Source organism: Somniosus microcephalus, unplaced genomic scaffold (assembly GCF_052327205.1).
Source record: "Somniosus microcephalus isolate GS21.2 unplaced genomic scaffold, FLI_Smic_1.0 scaffold562, whole genome shotgun sequence".
Classification (NCBI taxonomy): Eukaryota; Metazoa; Chordata; class Chondrichthyes; order Squaliformes; family Somniosidae; genus Somniosus; species Somniosus microcephalus.
Genome location: NW_028225749.1, coordinates 132,878 through 147,696, shown reverse-complemented (window position 1 = coordinate 147,696; position 14,819 = coordinate 132,878). Strand labels below are relative to the sequence as shown.

Below are 14,819 nucleotides of genomic sequence, written 5' to 3'. Positions count from 1 at the left end.
AGGGTTGCTGAAGATGTCGTGCAGCTTGGCGTCTTTTACCGCTTCCATCAGGAGTCTGGACGTGGCGTCCAGTTTGCTGTCGGCTCTGCCGGATCGCCCAGCCGCATCGATGATGCAGTTGAAGTCACCGCCCAGAATAACCGGCCTGGACGTCGCCAGCAGCAGCGGTAGCTGCTGGAAGACGGCCAGCCGCTCGTTCTTGAGAGCCGGGGCGTACACATTGATCAGCCTGAGCGGGGCGTTCTTGTACAGTACGTCTGCTACGAGGAGGCGGCCACCCACCACCTCCTTAACTTCGGTGATGGTGAAGTCACCTCCCCGCAGCAGAATACCCAGGCCGGAGGCACGGCAATCGTTGCCTCCTGACCAGATCGATTGGCCGTGGGGCCACCATCGCGACCACTGCCTGTAGTTGCTGAAGTGCGGTAGGCCGCACTCCTGCAGGAACAGTAGGTCGGCCTTGACCTTGGCAAGGTACCCCAAGGTGGAAACACATCGCGTCGTGCTTTTGATGCTACGCACGTTTAAGCTTGCAATTTTTAAACCCATTTTAAATTTTAAATAGAGTTCAAGTCCCATTTTAATAAGCAGTCCTTTATGCTGTTTCCATCCCTTGGGGCTGGACCTGCATACACACAGTGTTAGAGAAAGACTGTACTTGCCCTGGGCTGAGGAACTCGCCCTGGTCTCTTGAGGGGTTGCTGTACCGGCAGGGGGATGACGGCGGTGAGAAGAAGTCTTCTTCCTCATTCGTGGATGGTTCTTCCCTCAGCCTGTCGCCTGTGGTGTCGTGGCTCCCGGTTTCCCGGAGCAGGTGTGCATCGGTCGCTTCATTGCTCCCGGTTTCCCGGAGCTGGGGTATGGTGGACGCTCCGCTGCTCCCGGTTGTCTGGAGCTGGGGAGCGTCGGGCACTTGGCCGCCCCCGGCGGTCTGGAGCTGGGGGACGTCGGGCACTTGGCCGCTCCCGGCAGTCTGTAGCTGGGGAGCGTCGGGCTCTTGGCCGCTCCCGGCGGTCTGGAGCTGGGGAGCGTCGGGCACTTGGCCGCTCCCGGCGGTCTGGAGCTGGGGAGCGTCGGGCACTTGGCCACTCCCGGCGGTCTGGAGCTGGGGAGCGTCGGGAACTTGGCCGCTCCCGGCGGTCTGGAGCTGGGCTGCGTTGTGCCCTTCGTTGCTACCGGTGTTCTGGGGCACGGTGATCACTCCTGTTTGTTTCTTTTCGCTCAGCCACTTTTTTTGTTGTTGGTGACTGTTCTTTTCTTGCCCTTCCTCATCAGATGAGCAGCTGCTGGTGTTGCCCGTTTGGGGCGGGTACCGCCTTTTTTCCACAGGCCTGGACTTTGGCGGCCTCTCTCTTTGGGGGAGGCTTTTTTTCTTGTTCTTTCGTTTGACCTCCTGCCATTCTCCCAGTTGTTGTTCTCCAGCTGCCTCCTCTTCCATGGTCTCTGGCTGTTGGGGAGGAGGCTGAGTGCTGGTTGCCTGGGTTTGGTCGTTTCCAGTGAGGGCCTCTGCGGTGGGAGCGGTGCTGGTCTCCTTTGAGGCGGCCTTGTTGACAGGTCCTTTAATTGCCTGCGCATAGCTGCTGCTGCGCCTTGGGCAGGCCTTGTAGAGATGGCCTGTCTCCCCGCACAAGTTGCAGCACTTGCTCTCCTTGCAATCCTTCATCTGGTGGCCTTCCTGCTTGCAGTTGTGACAGATGGTGACAGTGCAGGTCGCCGCCACGTGCCCGGATCTCCCGCAGGTTCGACACACCCTGGGTTGTCCCGCGTACACCATGTAGCCCCGGCTTCCACCGATGGCGAAGCTGGAGGGGAGGTGCTGGATGGCTCCTTTGGCATCCACTTTCAGGGTTACTTTGATCTGGCGTTTGCTGGTCCAGATCCCAAACAGGTCATTTACGTCAACGCTGTTCCCGACACTGTCGACGTATCTGCCGAGGAACGTCAGCACATCGACCACAGGGATGTGCGGGTTGTACATGTGTACAGTGACCAACCGGTTTCTTTGTGTTGGGAGAGTGAATAGAGGCTCGGCAGTCATAACTGAAAGCAGCGTTTCACTCCCCTTTTCCTTAACTGCCTGCAGAAATTTCAGGCATGCCGCGACGTTCCTGAACGTCACATCAAAATGTCCACTGCTGGGGAAATCCTGCAGAGCGAAGATATCCGCAACTTGGAAACCGCAGCATCCGGTCAAGATCCTCTTCACAAAAAGGGAGCGGTCGATGGGCGATTGTCCCTCCACCTTCTTCACTGTGACTCGGACAGTGTTCCGGACTCCCTGTCTCGCTCCTCGGTTTGCTGCAATCTCGCTTGCAGGTCGCCCGTCACTCCAGGCTCTCGAGCTCGCTGTTCCATTGGCCGCCGTCGCGCCTGCCAATCGCTCTCTGCCCCGGGCTGCCAAGCTTGCTGCTTGCTTGGCCCTCGTCTCGCCTGCCAATCGCTCTCCGCCCTGGAGTCCCGGGCTCGCTTCCTCATTGGCCGACGTCATGCCTGCCAATCGCTCTCCGCCCCGGCCTCCCGAGCTCGCTCCTTCGTTGGCCGCCCTCTCGCCTGCCGATCGTTCTCCGCTGCAGGCTCTCGACCTCGCTGCATGGTCGGCCGCCACCTCGCGCTGCAGGTCGCTCTCCACTCCGGGCTCCCGCAATCGCTCCTCCTCCGGCGGCCTCGGTTTCTGCTCCCGATAGCTCCTTTCTCGGGTTTCCTCGCTCACTGCTCCCTCAGTCGCCATCTATGCAGATCGCTCTGCTCTGATTGGATCAAGGCCGAAGCCAGCATGAAAATGCAGCCAAACCAGAAACACCAGTATCGCGACACAAGGTCAATTAGCATCAGAATCAAACAGATACTACACTTGATCTTAGCCAAAAGGCCGAGAAGCGATAGCCTGTAAACTCCCGCCGACGCGCAAGTGTCCCTCGGCCTCTGTCTTCTCCGTCAATCTGGCCGCGGTCGGCCGAGCGCAGGTGCGACGGCGGGCCTGCAGCAAGAGAGCAATTTCGGCCAGGGCTTACTTACTTGCAAGCCAGACGAAAAGCCGTGCCCGTATGGCACCCCCTTCCCTTCGGCGGAGATGACGCCATGAAAGCATTTGCATTTTGCGAGCAATTAACCAACCGGGCGGCGCGCAGGAGCGCGCCGGCGGGGCTTGCGGTGTCCCCTCCCCCCTCCTTTTCCAACGGGGGCGGGCGCAGTGGCTCAGAAATCCAACAGGGTGCAGCACGGTCCAGGTCAGCTGCAGAGCGGGAAAGGTGGCGAGGCCCCGCCCTGAAATCCAGGGCACGTCCCCATATGCAAATAAGAAAGAAAAACACAATTTTGACATGCAAACGCAGAGCGAAAAACACCCCCGAAGGCGGCTGCTTAGCCTGCGGCGCGGCCGGCCAGCGAGCGGGTGAAAAGTAAGGCGGCGGCACGACAAGGGCGAGCCCGAGCGGCTCTACAAAGGAAAGACAGCACGGCTGAAAGTGGTGCGAAAACTTTTTCTGCTTTTGACTTTTGCGACTTCCCACCCCAAAGAGGGGAAGCTGCACCGCTCCCGGAAGCACTGCAATACCAGGTCGATGCGTGGAGTGGACGGAGCAAGCCCCTGTTCCATCTCCCTGTTCCAAAAATCAATTTAATATTTGGTCCCCAGATAGGGGACGTATCAGATATTAAACTGATAAGAACAGATACTACACTTGATCTTAGCCAAAAGGCCGAGAAGCGATAGCCTGTAAACTCCCGCCGACGCGCAAGTGTCCCTCGGCCTCTGTCTTCTCCGTCAATCTGGCCGCGGTCGGCCGAGCGCAGGTGCGACGGCGGGCCTGCAGCAAGAGAGCAATTTCGGCCAGGGCTTACTTACTTGCAAGCCAGACGAAAAGCCGTGCCCGTATGGCACCCCCTTCCCTTCGGCGGAGATGACGCCATGAAAGCATTTGCATTTTGCGAGCAATTAACCAACCGGGCGGCGCGCAGGAGCGCGCCGGCGGGGCTTGCGGTGTCCCCTCCCCCCTCCTTTTCCAACGGGGGCGGGCGCAGTGGCTCAGAAATCCAACAGGGTGCAGCACGGTCCAGGTCAGCTGCAGAGCGGGAAAGGTGGCGAGGCCCCGCCCTGAAATCCAGGGCACGTCCCCATATGCAAATAAGAAAGAAAAACACAATTTTGACATGCAAACGCAGAGCGAAAAACACCCCCGAAGGCGGCTGCTTAGCCTGCGGCGCGGCCGGCCAGCGAGCGGGTGAAAAGTAAGGCGGCGGCACGACAAGGGCGAGCCCGAGCGGCTCTACAAAGGAAAGACAGCACGGCTGAAAGTGGTGCGAAAACTTTTTCTGCTTTTGACTTTTGCGACTTCCCACCCCAAAGAGGGGAAGCTGCACCGCTCCCGGAAGCACTGCAATACCAGGTCGATGCGTGGAGTGGACGGAGCAAACCCCTGTTCCATCTCCCTGTTCCAAAAATCAATTTAATATTTGGTCCCCAGATAGGGGACGTATCAGATATTAAACTGATAAGACTGATAAGAACAGATACTACACTTGATTTTAGCCAAAAGGCCGAGAAGCGATAGCCTGTAAACTCCCGCCGACGCGCAAGTGTCCCTCGGCCTCTGTCTTCTCCGTCAATCTGGCCGCGGTCGGCCGAGCGCAGGTGCGACGGCGGGCCTGCAGCAAGAGAGCAATTTCGGCCAGGGCTTACTTACTTGCAAGCCAGACGAAAAGCCGTGCCCGTATGGCACCCCCTTCCCTTCGGCGGAGATGACGCCATGAAAGCATTTGCATTTTGCGAGCAATTAACCAACCGGGCGGCGCGCAGGAGCGCGCCGGCGGGGCTTGCGGTGTCCCCTCCCCCCTCCTTTTCCAACGGGGGCGGGCGCAGTGGCTCAGAAATCCAACAGGGTGCAGCACGGTCCAGGTCAGCTGCAGAGCGGGAAAGGTGGCGAGGCCCCGCCCTGAAATCCAGGGCACGTCCCCATATGCAAATAAGAAAGAAAAACACAATTTTGACATGCAAACGCAGAGCGAAAAACACCCCCGAAGGCGGCTGCTTAGCCTGCGGCGCGGCCGGCCAGCGAGCGGGTGAAAAGTAAGGCGGCGGCACGACAAGGGCGAGCCCGAGCGGCTCTACAAAGGAAAGACAGCACGGCTGAAAGTGGTGCGAAAACTTTTTCTGCTTTTGACTTTTGCGACTTCCCACCCCAAAGAGGGGAAGCTGCACCGCTCCCGGAAGCACTGCAATACCAGGTCGATGCGTGGAGTGGACGGAGCAAGCCCCTGTTCCATCTCCCTGTTCCAAAAATCAATTTAATATTTGGTCCCCAGATAGGGGACGTATCAGATATTAAACTGATAAGAACAGATACTACACTTGATCTTAGCCAAAAGGCCGAGAAGCGATAGCCTGTAAACTCCCACCGACGCGCAAGTGTCCCTCGGCCTCTGTCTTCTCCGTCAATCTGGCCGCGGTCGGCCGAGCGCAGGTGCGACGGCGGGCCTGCAGCAAGAGAGCAATTTCGGCCAGGGCTTACTTACTTGCAAGCCAGACGAAAAGCCGTGCCCGTATGGCACCCCCTTCCCTTCGGCGGAGATGACGCCATGAAAGCATTTGCATTTTGCGAGCAATTAACCAACCGGGCGGCGCGCAGGAGCGCGCCGGCGGGGCTTGCGGTGTCCCCTCCCCCCTCCTTTTCCAACGGGGGCGGGCGCAGTGGCTCAGAAATCCAACAGGGTGCAGCACGGTCCAGGTCAGCTGCAGAGCGGGAAAGGTGGCGAGGCCCCGCCCTGAAATCCAGGGCACGTCCCCATATGCAAATAAGAAAGAAAAACACAATTTTGACATGCAAACGCAGAGCGAAAAACACCCCCGAAGGCGGCTGCTTAGCCTGCGGCGCGGCCGGCCAGCGAGCGGGTGAAAAGTAAGGCGGCGGCACGACAAGGGCGAGCCCGAGCGGCTCTACAAAGGAAAGACAGCACGGCTGAAAGTGGTGCGAAAACTTTTTCTGCTTTTGACTTTTGCGACTTCCCACCCCAAAGAGGGGAAGCTGCACCGCTCCCGGAAGCACTGCAATACCAGGTCGATGCGTGGAGTGGACGGAGCAAGCCCCTGTTCCATCTCCCTGTTCCAAAAATCAATTTAATATTTGGTCCCCAGATAGGGGACGTATCAGATATTAAACTGATAAGAACAGATACTACACTTGATCTTAGCCAAAAGGCCGAGAAGCGATAGCCTGTAAACTCCCGCCGACGCGCAAGTGTCCCTCGGCCTCTGTCTTCTCCGTCAATCTGGCCGCGGTCGGCCGAGCGCAGGTGCGACGGCGGGCCTGCAGCAAGAGAGCAATTTCGGCCAGGGCTCACTTACTTGCAAGCCAGACGAAAAGCCGTGCCCGTATGGCACCCCCTTCCCTTCGGCGGAGATGACGCCATGAAAGCATTTGCATTTTGCGAGCAATTAACCAACCGGGCGGCGCGCAGGAGCGCGCCGGCGGGGCTTGCGGTGTCCCCTCCCCCCTCCTTTTCCAACGGGGGCGGGCGCAGTGGCTCAGAAATCCAACAGGGTGCAGCACGGTCCAGGTCAGCTGCAGAGCGGGAAAGGTGGCGAGGCCCCGCCCTGAAATCCAGGGCACGTCCCCATATGCAAATAAGAAAGAAAAACACAATTTTGACATGCAAACGCAGAGCGAAAAACACCCCCGAAGGCGGCTGCTTAGCCTGCGGCGCGGCCGGCCAGCGAGCGGGTGAAAAGTAAGGCGGCGGCACGACAAGGGCGAGCCCGAGCGGCTCTACAAAGGAAAGACAGCACGGCTGAAAGTGGTGCGAAAACTTTTTCTGCTTTTGACTTTTGCGACTTCCCACCCCAAAGAGGGGAAGCTGCACCGCTCCCGGAAGCACTGCAATACCAGGTCGATGCGTGGAGTGGACGGAGCAAGCCCCTGTTCCATCTCCCTGTTCCAAAAATCAATTTAATATTTGGTCCCCAGATAGGGGACGTATCAGATATTAAACTGATAAGAACAGATACTACACTTGATCTTAGCCAAAAGGCCGAGAAGCGATAGCCTGTAAACTCCCGCCGACGCGCAAGTGTCCCTCGGCCTCTGTCTTCTCCGTCAATCTGGCCGCGGTCGGCCGAGCGCAGGTGCGACGGCGGGCCTGCAGCAAGAGAGCAATTTCGGCCAGGGCTTACTTACTTGCAAGCCAGACGAAAAGCCGTGCCCGTATGGCACCCCCTTCCCTTCGGCGGAGATGACGCCATGAAAGCATTTGCATTTTGCGAGCAATTAACCAACCGGGCGGCGCGCAGGAGCGCGCCGGCGGGGCTTGCGGTGTCCCCTCCCCCCTCCTTTTCCAACGGGGGCGGGCGCAGTGGCTCAGAAATCCAACAGGGTGCAGCACGGTCCAGGTCAGCTGCAGAGCGGGAAAGGTGGCGAGGCCCCGCCCTGAAATCCAGGGCACGTCCCCATATGCAAATAAGAAAGAAAAACACAATTTTGACATGCAAACGCAGAGCGAAAAACACCCCCGAAGGCGGCTGCTTAGCCTGCGGCGCGGCCGGCCAGCGAGCGGGTGAAAAGTAAGGCGGCGGCACGACAAGGGCGAGCCCGAGCGGCTCTACAAAGGAAAGACAGCACGGCTGAAAGTGGTGCGAAAACTTTTTCTGCTTTTGACTTTTGCGACTTCCCACCCCAAAGAGGGGAAGCTGCACCGCTCCCGGAAGCACTGCAATACCAGGTCGATGCGTGGAGTGGACGGAGCAAGCCCCTGTTCCATCTCCCTGTTCCAAAAATCAATTTAATATTTGGTCCCCAGATAGGGGACGTATCAGATATTAAACTGATAAGAACAGATTTTTTTTTTTTTTTTTTTTTTCAATATATATGCTTTATTCATAAAAATCTTTGTTCATGTACATGACAATGCAGTCCACATCTGGTACAGTGCAAATTAACTTCAGCACATGGCACTCAATTTACAAATTACATTACATTTATCATTACATATATCAAAGCATGTTTCAATATATAACAATACACACTCCACAAATCATATTACAGATGAAAGCAGTACATGGTACTCTCTTTACACAAACAGGTACATTTTCATTACATGTTTTATCAGTCATACAGCCCAAGGGGGGCCGAGATGCATTCCAACATTTCTCAAAATACATTTCATTACAATCCACCAACCGTATTATATATGGCTTAATAATGCACATGAATGCAGTACATGGTACTCTATTTACATTCACAGATTACAAGTGCTTTACAATTAACACACTTGTACGTCATGCGGCCCGAGGGGGGGGTTTCCACTGGTTCCAGCCCCTCAGTGTACACTGGCGGGAGGGCCTTAAACTGTGGCCATTCCCCATCGTGCCTTGGCGGCGACGGCACCAACCTTTAGTGCGTCCCTCAGCACGTACTCCCGGACCTTGGAATGTGCCAATCTGCAACACTCGGTCGTGGACATTTCCTTGCTCTGGAAGACCAACAAGTTTCGGGCAGACCAAAGGGCGTCTTTCACCGAGTTGATGATCTTCCAGCAGCAGTTGATGTTTGTCTCGGTGTGCGTCCCTGGGAACAGTCCGTAGAGCACAGAGTCCTGTGTTACCGAGCTTCTCGGGATGAACCTCGACAAAGACCACTGCATCTCTTTCCAGACCTTCTGTGCAAAGGCACATTCCAGAAGGAGATGGATGACGGTCTCGTCCCAAGCGCAGCCTCCTCGCGGACAGCGTGCGGTGGAGCAGAGACGTCGGGAGTGCATGAAGGATCTGACGGGGAGGGCCCTTCTCACCACCAGCCAAGCTACGTCTTGGTGCTTGTTTGTGAGTTCTGGCGATGAGGCATTCTGCCAAATGACTTCGACAGTCTGCTCAGGGAACCATCCGAGAGGATCTACCATCTCCTTTTCCCGTAGGGTCTCGAGGACGTTTCGTGCTGACCACTGCTTGACAGCTTTGTGGTCAAAGGTGTTTGCCGTGAAAAACTTTTCCACGAAGGACAGGTGGTCTGGCACGGTCCAACTGGATGGAGCGTTCCGCGGCAGCGTCGCCAGACCCATCCTTCGCAACACCGGGGTCAGGTAGAACCTCAGCACGTAGTGACACTTGGTGTTTGCGTACTGAGGGTCCGTGCACAGTTTGATGCAGCCGCACACAAAGGTGGCCATCAGGATGAGGGCGACGTTTGGTACGTTCTTTCCCCCTTTCTCTGGAGATTTGTACATCGTGTCCCTCCGGACACGGTCCATTTTCGATAAGAACAGATACTACACTTGATCTTAGCCAAAAGGCCGAGAAGCGATAGCCTGTAAACTCCCGCCGACGCGCAAGTGTCCCTCGGCCTCTGTCTTCTCCGTCAATCTGGCCGCGGTCGGCCGAGCGCAGGTGCGACGGCGGGCCTGCAGCAAGAGAGCAATTTCGGCCAGGGCTTACTTACTTGCAAGCCAGACGAAAAGCCGTGCCCGTATGGCACCCCCTTCCCTTCGGCGGAGATGACGCCATGAAAGCATTTGCATTTTGCGAGCAATTAACCAACCGGGCGGCGCGCAGGAGCGCGCCGGCGGGGCTTGCGGTGTCCCCTCCCCCCTCCTTTTCCAACGGGGGCGGGCGCAGTGGCTCAGAAATCCAACAGGGTGCAGCACGGTCCAGGTCAGCGGGAAAGGTGGCGAGGCCCCGCCCTGAAATCCAGGGCACGTCCCCATATGCAAATAAGAAAGAAAAACACAATTTTGACATGCAAACGCAGAGCGAAAAACACCCCCGAAGGCGGCTGCTTAGCCTGCGGCGCGGCCGGCCAGCGAGCGGGTGAAAAGTAAGGCGGCGGCACGACAAGGGCGAGCCCGAGCGGCTCTACAAAGGAAAGACAGCACGGCTGAAAGTGGTGCGAAAACTTTTTCTGCTTTTGACTTTTGCGACTTCCCACCCCAAAGAGGGGAAGCTGCACCGCTCCCGGAAGCACTGCAATACCAGGTCGATGCGTGGAGTGGACGGAGCAAGCCCCTGTTCCATCTCCCTGTTCCAAAAATCAATTTAATATTTGGTCCCCAGATAGGGGACGTATCAGATATTAAACTGATAAGAACAGATACTACACTTGATCTTAGCCAAAAGGCCGAGAAGCGATAGCCTGTAAACTCCCGCCGACGCGCAAGTGTCCCTCGGCCTCTGTCTTCTCCGTCAATCTGGCCGCGGTCGGCCGAGCGCAGGTGCGACGGCGGGCCTGCAGCAAGAGAGCAATTTCGGCCAGGGCTTACTTACTTGCAAGCCAGACGAAAAGCCGTGCCCGTATGGCACCCCCTTCCCTTCGGCGGAGATGACGCCATGAAAGCATTTGCATTTTGCGAGCAATTAACCAACCGGGCGGCGCGCAGGAGCGCGCCGGCGGGGCTTGCGGTGTCCCCTCCCCCCTCCTTTTCCAACGGGGGCGGGCGCAGTGGCTCAGAAATCCAACAGGGTGCAGCACGGTCCAGGTCAGCTGCAGAGCGGGAAAGGTGGCGAGGCCCCGCCCTGAAATCCAGGGCACGTCCCCATATGCAAATAAGAAAGAAAAACACAATTTTGACATGCAAACGCAGAGCGAAAAACACCCCCGAAGGCGGCTGCTTAGCCTGCGGCGCGGCCGGCCAGCGAGCGGGTGAAAAGTAAGGCGGCGGCACGACAAGGGCGAGCCCGAGCGGCTCTACAAAGGAAAGACAGCACGGCTGAAAGTGGTGCGAAAACTTTTTCTGCTTTTGACTTTTGCGACTTCCCACCCCAAAGAGGGGAAGCTGCACCGCTCCCGGAAGCACTGCAATACCAGGTCGATGCGTGGAGTGGACGGAGCAAGCCCCTGTTCCATCTCCCTGTTCCAAAAATCAATTTAATATTTGGTCCCCAGATAGGGGACGTATCAGATATTAAACTGATAAGAACAGATACTACACTTGATCTTAGCCAAAAGGCCGAGAAGCGATAGCCTGTAAACTCCCGCCGACGCGCAAGTGTCCCTCGGCCTCTGTCTTCTCCGTCAATCTGGCCGCGGTCGGCCGAGCGCAGGTGCGACGGCGGGCCTGCAGCAAGAGAGCAATTTCGGCCAGGGCTTACTTACTTGCAAGCCAGACGAAAAGCCGTGCCCGTATGGCACCCCCTTCCCTTCGGCGGAGATGACGCCATGAAAGCATTTGCATTTTGCGAGCAATTAACCAACCGGGCGGCGCGCAGGAGCGCGCCGGCGGGGCTTGCGGTGTCCCCTCCCCCCTCCTTTTCCAACGGGGGCGGGCGCAGTGGCTCAGAAATCCAACAGGGTGCAGCACGGTCCAGGTCAGCTGCAGAGCGGGAAAGGTGGCGAGGCCCCGCCCTGAAATCCAGGGCACGTCCCCATATGCAAATAAGAAAGAAAAACACAATTTTGACATGCAAACGCAGAGCGAAAAACACCCCCGAAGGCGGCTGCTTAGCCTGCGGCGCGGCCGGCCAGCGAGCGGGTGAAAAGTAAGGCGGCGGCACGACAAGGGCGAGCCCGAGCGGCTCTACAAAGGAAAGACAGCACGGCTGAAAGTGGTGCGAAAACTTTTTCTGCTTTTGACTTTTGCGACTTCCCACCCCAAAGAGGGGAAGCTGCACCGCTCCCGGAAGCACTGCAATACCAGGTCGATGCGTGGAGTGGACGGAGCAAGCCCCTGTTCCATCTCCCTGTTCCAAAAATCAATTTAATATTTGGTCCCCAGATAGGGGACGTATCAGATATTAAACTGATAAGAACAGATACTACACTTGATCTTAGCCAAAAGGCCGAGAAGCGATAGCCTGTAAACTCCCGCCGACGCGCAAGTGTCCCTCGGCCTCTGTCTTCTCCGTCAATCTGGCCGCGGTCGGCCGAGCGCAGGTGCGACGGCGGGCCTGCAGCAAGAGAGCAATTTCGGCCAGGGCTCACTTACTTGCAAGCCAGACGAAAAGCCGTGCCCGTATGGCACCCCCTTCCCTTCGGCGGAGATGACGCCATGAAAGCATTTGCATTTTGCGAGCAATTAACCAACCGGGCGGCGCGCAGGAGCGCGCCGGCGGGGCTTGCGGTGTCCCCTCCCCCCTCCTTTTCCAACGGGGGCGGGCGCAGTGGCTCAGAAATCCAACAGGGTGCAGCACGGTCCAGGTCAGCTGCAGAGCGGGAAAGGTGGCGAGGCCCCGCCCTGAAATCCAGGGCACGTCCCCATATGCAAATAAGAAAGAAAAACACAATTTTGACATGCAAACGCAGAGCGAAAAACACCCCCGAAGGCGGCTGCTTAGCCTGCGGCGCGGCCGGCCAGCGAGCGGGTGAAAAGTAAGGCGGCGGCACGACAAGGGCGAGCCCGAGCGGCTCTACAAAGGAAAGACAGCACGGCTGAAAGTGGTGCGAAAACTTTTTCTGCTTTTGACTTTTGCGACTTCCCACCCCAAAGAGGGGAAGCTGCACCGCTCCCGGAAGCACTGCAATACCAGGTCGATGCGTGGAGTGGACGGAGCAAGCCCCTGTTCCATCTCCCTGTTCCAAAAATCAATTTAATATTTGGTCCCCAGATAGGGGACGTATCAGATATTAAACTGATAAGAACAGATTTTTTTTTTTTTTTTTTTTTTTTTTAATTTCAATATATATGCTTTATTCATAAAAATCTTTGTTCATGTACATGACAATGCAGTCCACATCTGGTACAGTGCAAATTAACTTCAGCACATGGCACTCAATTTACAAATTACATTACATTTATCATTACATGTTTCAATATATAACAATATACACTCCACAAATCATATTACAGATGAAAGCAGTACATGGTACGCTCTTTACACAAACAGGTACATTTTCATTACATGTTTTATCAGTCATACAGCCCAAGGGGGGCCGAGATGCATTCCAACATTTCTCAAAATACATTACATTACAATCCACCAACCGTATTATATATGGCTTAATAATGCACATGAATGCAGTACATGGTACTCTATTTACATTCACAGATTACAAGTGCTTTACAATTAACACACTTGTACGTCATGCGGCCCGAGGGGGGGTTTCCCACTGGTTTCAGCCCCTCAGTGTACACTGGCGGGAGGACCTTAAACTGTGGCCCTTCCCCATCGTGCCTTGGCGGCGGCGGCACCAACCTTTAGTGCGTCCCTCAGCACGTACTCCCGGACCTTGGAATGTGCCAATCTGCAACACTCGGTCGTGGACATCTCCTTGCTCTGGAAGACCAGCAAGTTTCGGGCAGACCAAAGGGCGTCTTTCACCGAGTTGATGATCTTCCAGCAGCAGTTGATGTTTGTCTCGGTGTGCGTCCCTGGGAACAGTCCGTAGAGCACAGAGTCCTGTGTTACCGAGCTGCTCGGGATGAACCTCGACAAAGACCACTGCATCTCTTTCCAGACCTTCTGTGCAAAGGCACATTCCAGAAGGAGATGGATGACGGTCTCGTCCCAAGCGCAGCCTCCTCGCGGACAGCGTGCGGTGGAGCAGAGACGTCGGGAGTGCATGAAGGATCTGACGGGGAGGGCCCTTCTCACCACCAGCCAAGCTACGTCTTGGTGCTTGTTTGTGAGTTCTGGCGATGAGGCATTCTGCCAAATGACTTCGACAGTCTGCTCAGGGAACCATCCGAGAGGATCTACCATCTCCTTTTCCCGTAGGGTCTCGAGGACGTTTCGTGCTGACCACTGCTTGACAGCTTTGTGGTCAAAGGTGTTTGCCGTGAAAAACTTTTCCACGAAGGACAGGTGGTCTGGCACGGTCCAACTGGATGGAGCGTTCCGCGGCAGCGTCGCCAGACCCATCCTTCGCAACACCGGGGTCAGGTAGAACCTCAGCACGTAGTGACACTTGGTGTTTGCGTACTGAGGGTCCGTGCACAGTTTGATGCAGCCGCACACAAAGGTGGCCATCAGGATGAGGGCGACGTTTGGTACGTTCTTTCCCCCTTTCTCTGGAGATTTGTACATCGTGTCCCTCCGGACACGGTCCATTTTCGATCTCCAGATAAAGTGGAAGACGGCTCGGGTGACTGCGGCGGCGCAGGGTCGGGGTATGGGCCACACCTGCGCCACGTACAGCAGCACTGACAGCACTTCGCACCTGATGACCAGGTTCTTTCCCACGATCGACAGGGAGCGCTGCTCCCACATTCCCAGTTTCTGGCGTGCCTTGGAGATACGCTCCTCCCAGTTTTTTGTGCATGCCCCAGCCGCTCCGAACCATATTCCCAGCACCTTCAGGTAATCTGACCTGACGGTGAAGGGGACAAAGGATCGGTCGGCCCAGTTCCCAAAGAACATGGCCTCGCTTTTGCTGCGATTTACTTTCGCTCCCGAGGCCAGTTCAAATTGGTCGCAGATGCTCAGCAGTCTGCGGACCGACAGCGGATCCGAGCAAAAGACGGCGACGTCATCCATGTACAGGGAGGTCTTAACCTGAGTGCCTCCGCTGCCTGGGATCGTCACCCCTCCAATGCTCGAATCCCTTCTGATGGATTGGGCAAAGGGTTCGATACAACACACGAACAAGACGGAGGAGAGAGGACAGCCCTGCCTGACTCCAGATTTGATCGGGAAGCTTTCTGATTCCCACCCGTTGATTAGGACTGCGCTACTGATGTCTGTGTAGAGCAGTTGGATCCAATTGCAGATTCCCTCCCCAAACCCCATTTTGGAGAGCACGTCCATCATGTACGTGTGCGATATTCTGTCGAAAGCCTTCTCCTGGTCCAAGCTGATTAAGCAGGTGTGCACCCCCCTGTCCCGCACGTAGGCGATCGTATCCCTGAGTAGCGCGAGGCTATCAGAGATCTTCCTGCCGGGTACGGCACAGGTCTGATCCGGGTGG

General features: G+C 56.5%; 1 protein-coding gene, 8 non-coding genes and 4 pseudogenes across 9 annotated transcripts; all 13 read right to left on the bottom strand.

The window, feature by feature from the left end:
- Positions 1-2,746: 2,746 nt before the first annotated feature.
- On the bottom strand, positions 2,747-2,881 carry LOC147081446 (U2 spliceosomal RNA; annotated as a pseudogene).
- Positions 2,882-3,519: 638 nt separating this feature from the next.
- On the bottom strand, positions 3,520-3,710 carry LOC147081445 (U2 spliceosomal RNA). Its single transcript, XR_015076655.1, has one exon. It is a non-coding gene; the product is annotated as a U2 spliceosomal RNA (small nuclear RNA).
- A 638-nt stretch (positions 3,711-4,348) lies between these two features.
- On the bottom strand, positions 4,349-4,548 carry LOC147081444 (U2 spliceosomal RNA). The gene has a single exon (XR_015076688.1). It is a non-coding gene; the product is annotated as a U2 spliceosomal RNA (small nuclear RNA).
- A 638-nt stretch (positions 4,549-5,186) lies between these two features.
- LOC147081443 (U2 spliceosomal RNA) lies at positions 5,187-5,377 on the bottom strand. The gene has a single exon (XR_015076654.1). It is a non-coding gene; the product is annotated as a U2 spliceosomal RNA (small nuclear RNA).
- Positions 5,378-6,015: 638 nt separating this feature from the next.
- Positions 6,016-6,206, bottom strand: LOC147081442 (U2 spliceosomal RNA). Its single transcript, XR_015076653.1, has one exon. It is a non-coding gene; the product is annotated as a U2 spliceosomal RNA (small nuclear RNA).
- A 638-nt stretch (positions 6,207-6,844) lies between these two features.
- On the bottom strand, positions 6,845-7,035 carry LOC147081441 (U2 spliceosomal RNA). The gene has a single exon (XR_015076652.1). It is a non-coding gene; the product is annotated as a U2 spliceosomal RNA (small nuclear RNA).
- Positions 7,036-7,673: 638 nt separating this feature from the next.
- LOC147081440 (U2 spliceosomal RNA) lies at positions 7,674-7,879 on the bottom strand (annotated as a pseudogene).
- A 1,317-nt stretch (positions 7,880-9,196) lies between these two features.
- Positions 9,197-9,288, bottom strand: LOC147081439 (U2 spliceosomal RNA; annotated as a pseudogene).
- Positions 9,289-9,918: 630 nt separating this feature from the next.
- On the bottom strand, positions 9,919-10,109 carry LOC147081438 (U2 spliceosomal RNA). The gene has a single exon (XR_015076651.1). It is a non-coding gene; the product is annotated as a U2 spliceosomal RNA (small nuclear RNA).
- Positions 10,110-10,747: 638 nt separating this feature from the next.
- Positions 10,748-10,938, bottom strand: LOC147081437 (U2 spliceosomal RNA). The gene has a single exon (XR_015076650.1). It is a non-coding gene; the product is annotated as a U2 spliceosomal RNA (small nuclear RNA).
- Positions 10,939-11,576: 638 nt separating this feature from the next.
- Positions 11,577-11,767, bottom strand: LOC147081436 (U2 spliceosomal RNA). The gene has a single exon (XR_015076649.1). It is a non-coding gene; the product is annotated as a U2 spliceosomal RNA (small nuclear RNA).
- Positions 11,768-12,405: 638 nt separating this feature from the next.
- LOC147081435 (U2 spliceosomal RNA) lies at positions 12,406-12,620 on the bottom strand (annotated as a pseudogene).
- A 440-nt stretch (positions 12,621-13,060) lies between these two features.
- LOC147081434 (uncharacterized) lies at positions 13,061-14,389 on the bottom strand. The gene has a single exon (XM_085980813.1). It carries the CDS (start codon positions 14,387-14,389, stop codon positions 13,061-13,063), a length of 1,329 nt encoding a protein of 442 aa, XP_085836939.1.
- Between the last annotated feature and the right edge of the window lie 430 nt (positions 14,390-14,819).

Excerpts from the sequence above, each read along its gene's own strand:
- LOC147081434 (XM_085980813.1), bottom strand. The coding sequence starts at position 14,389 with ATGGATGACGTCGCCGTCTTTTGCTCGGATCCGCTGTCGGTCCGCAGA.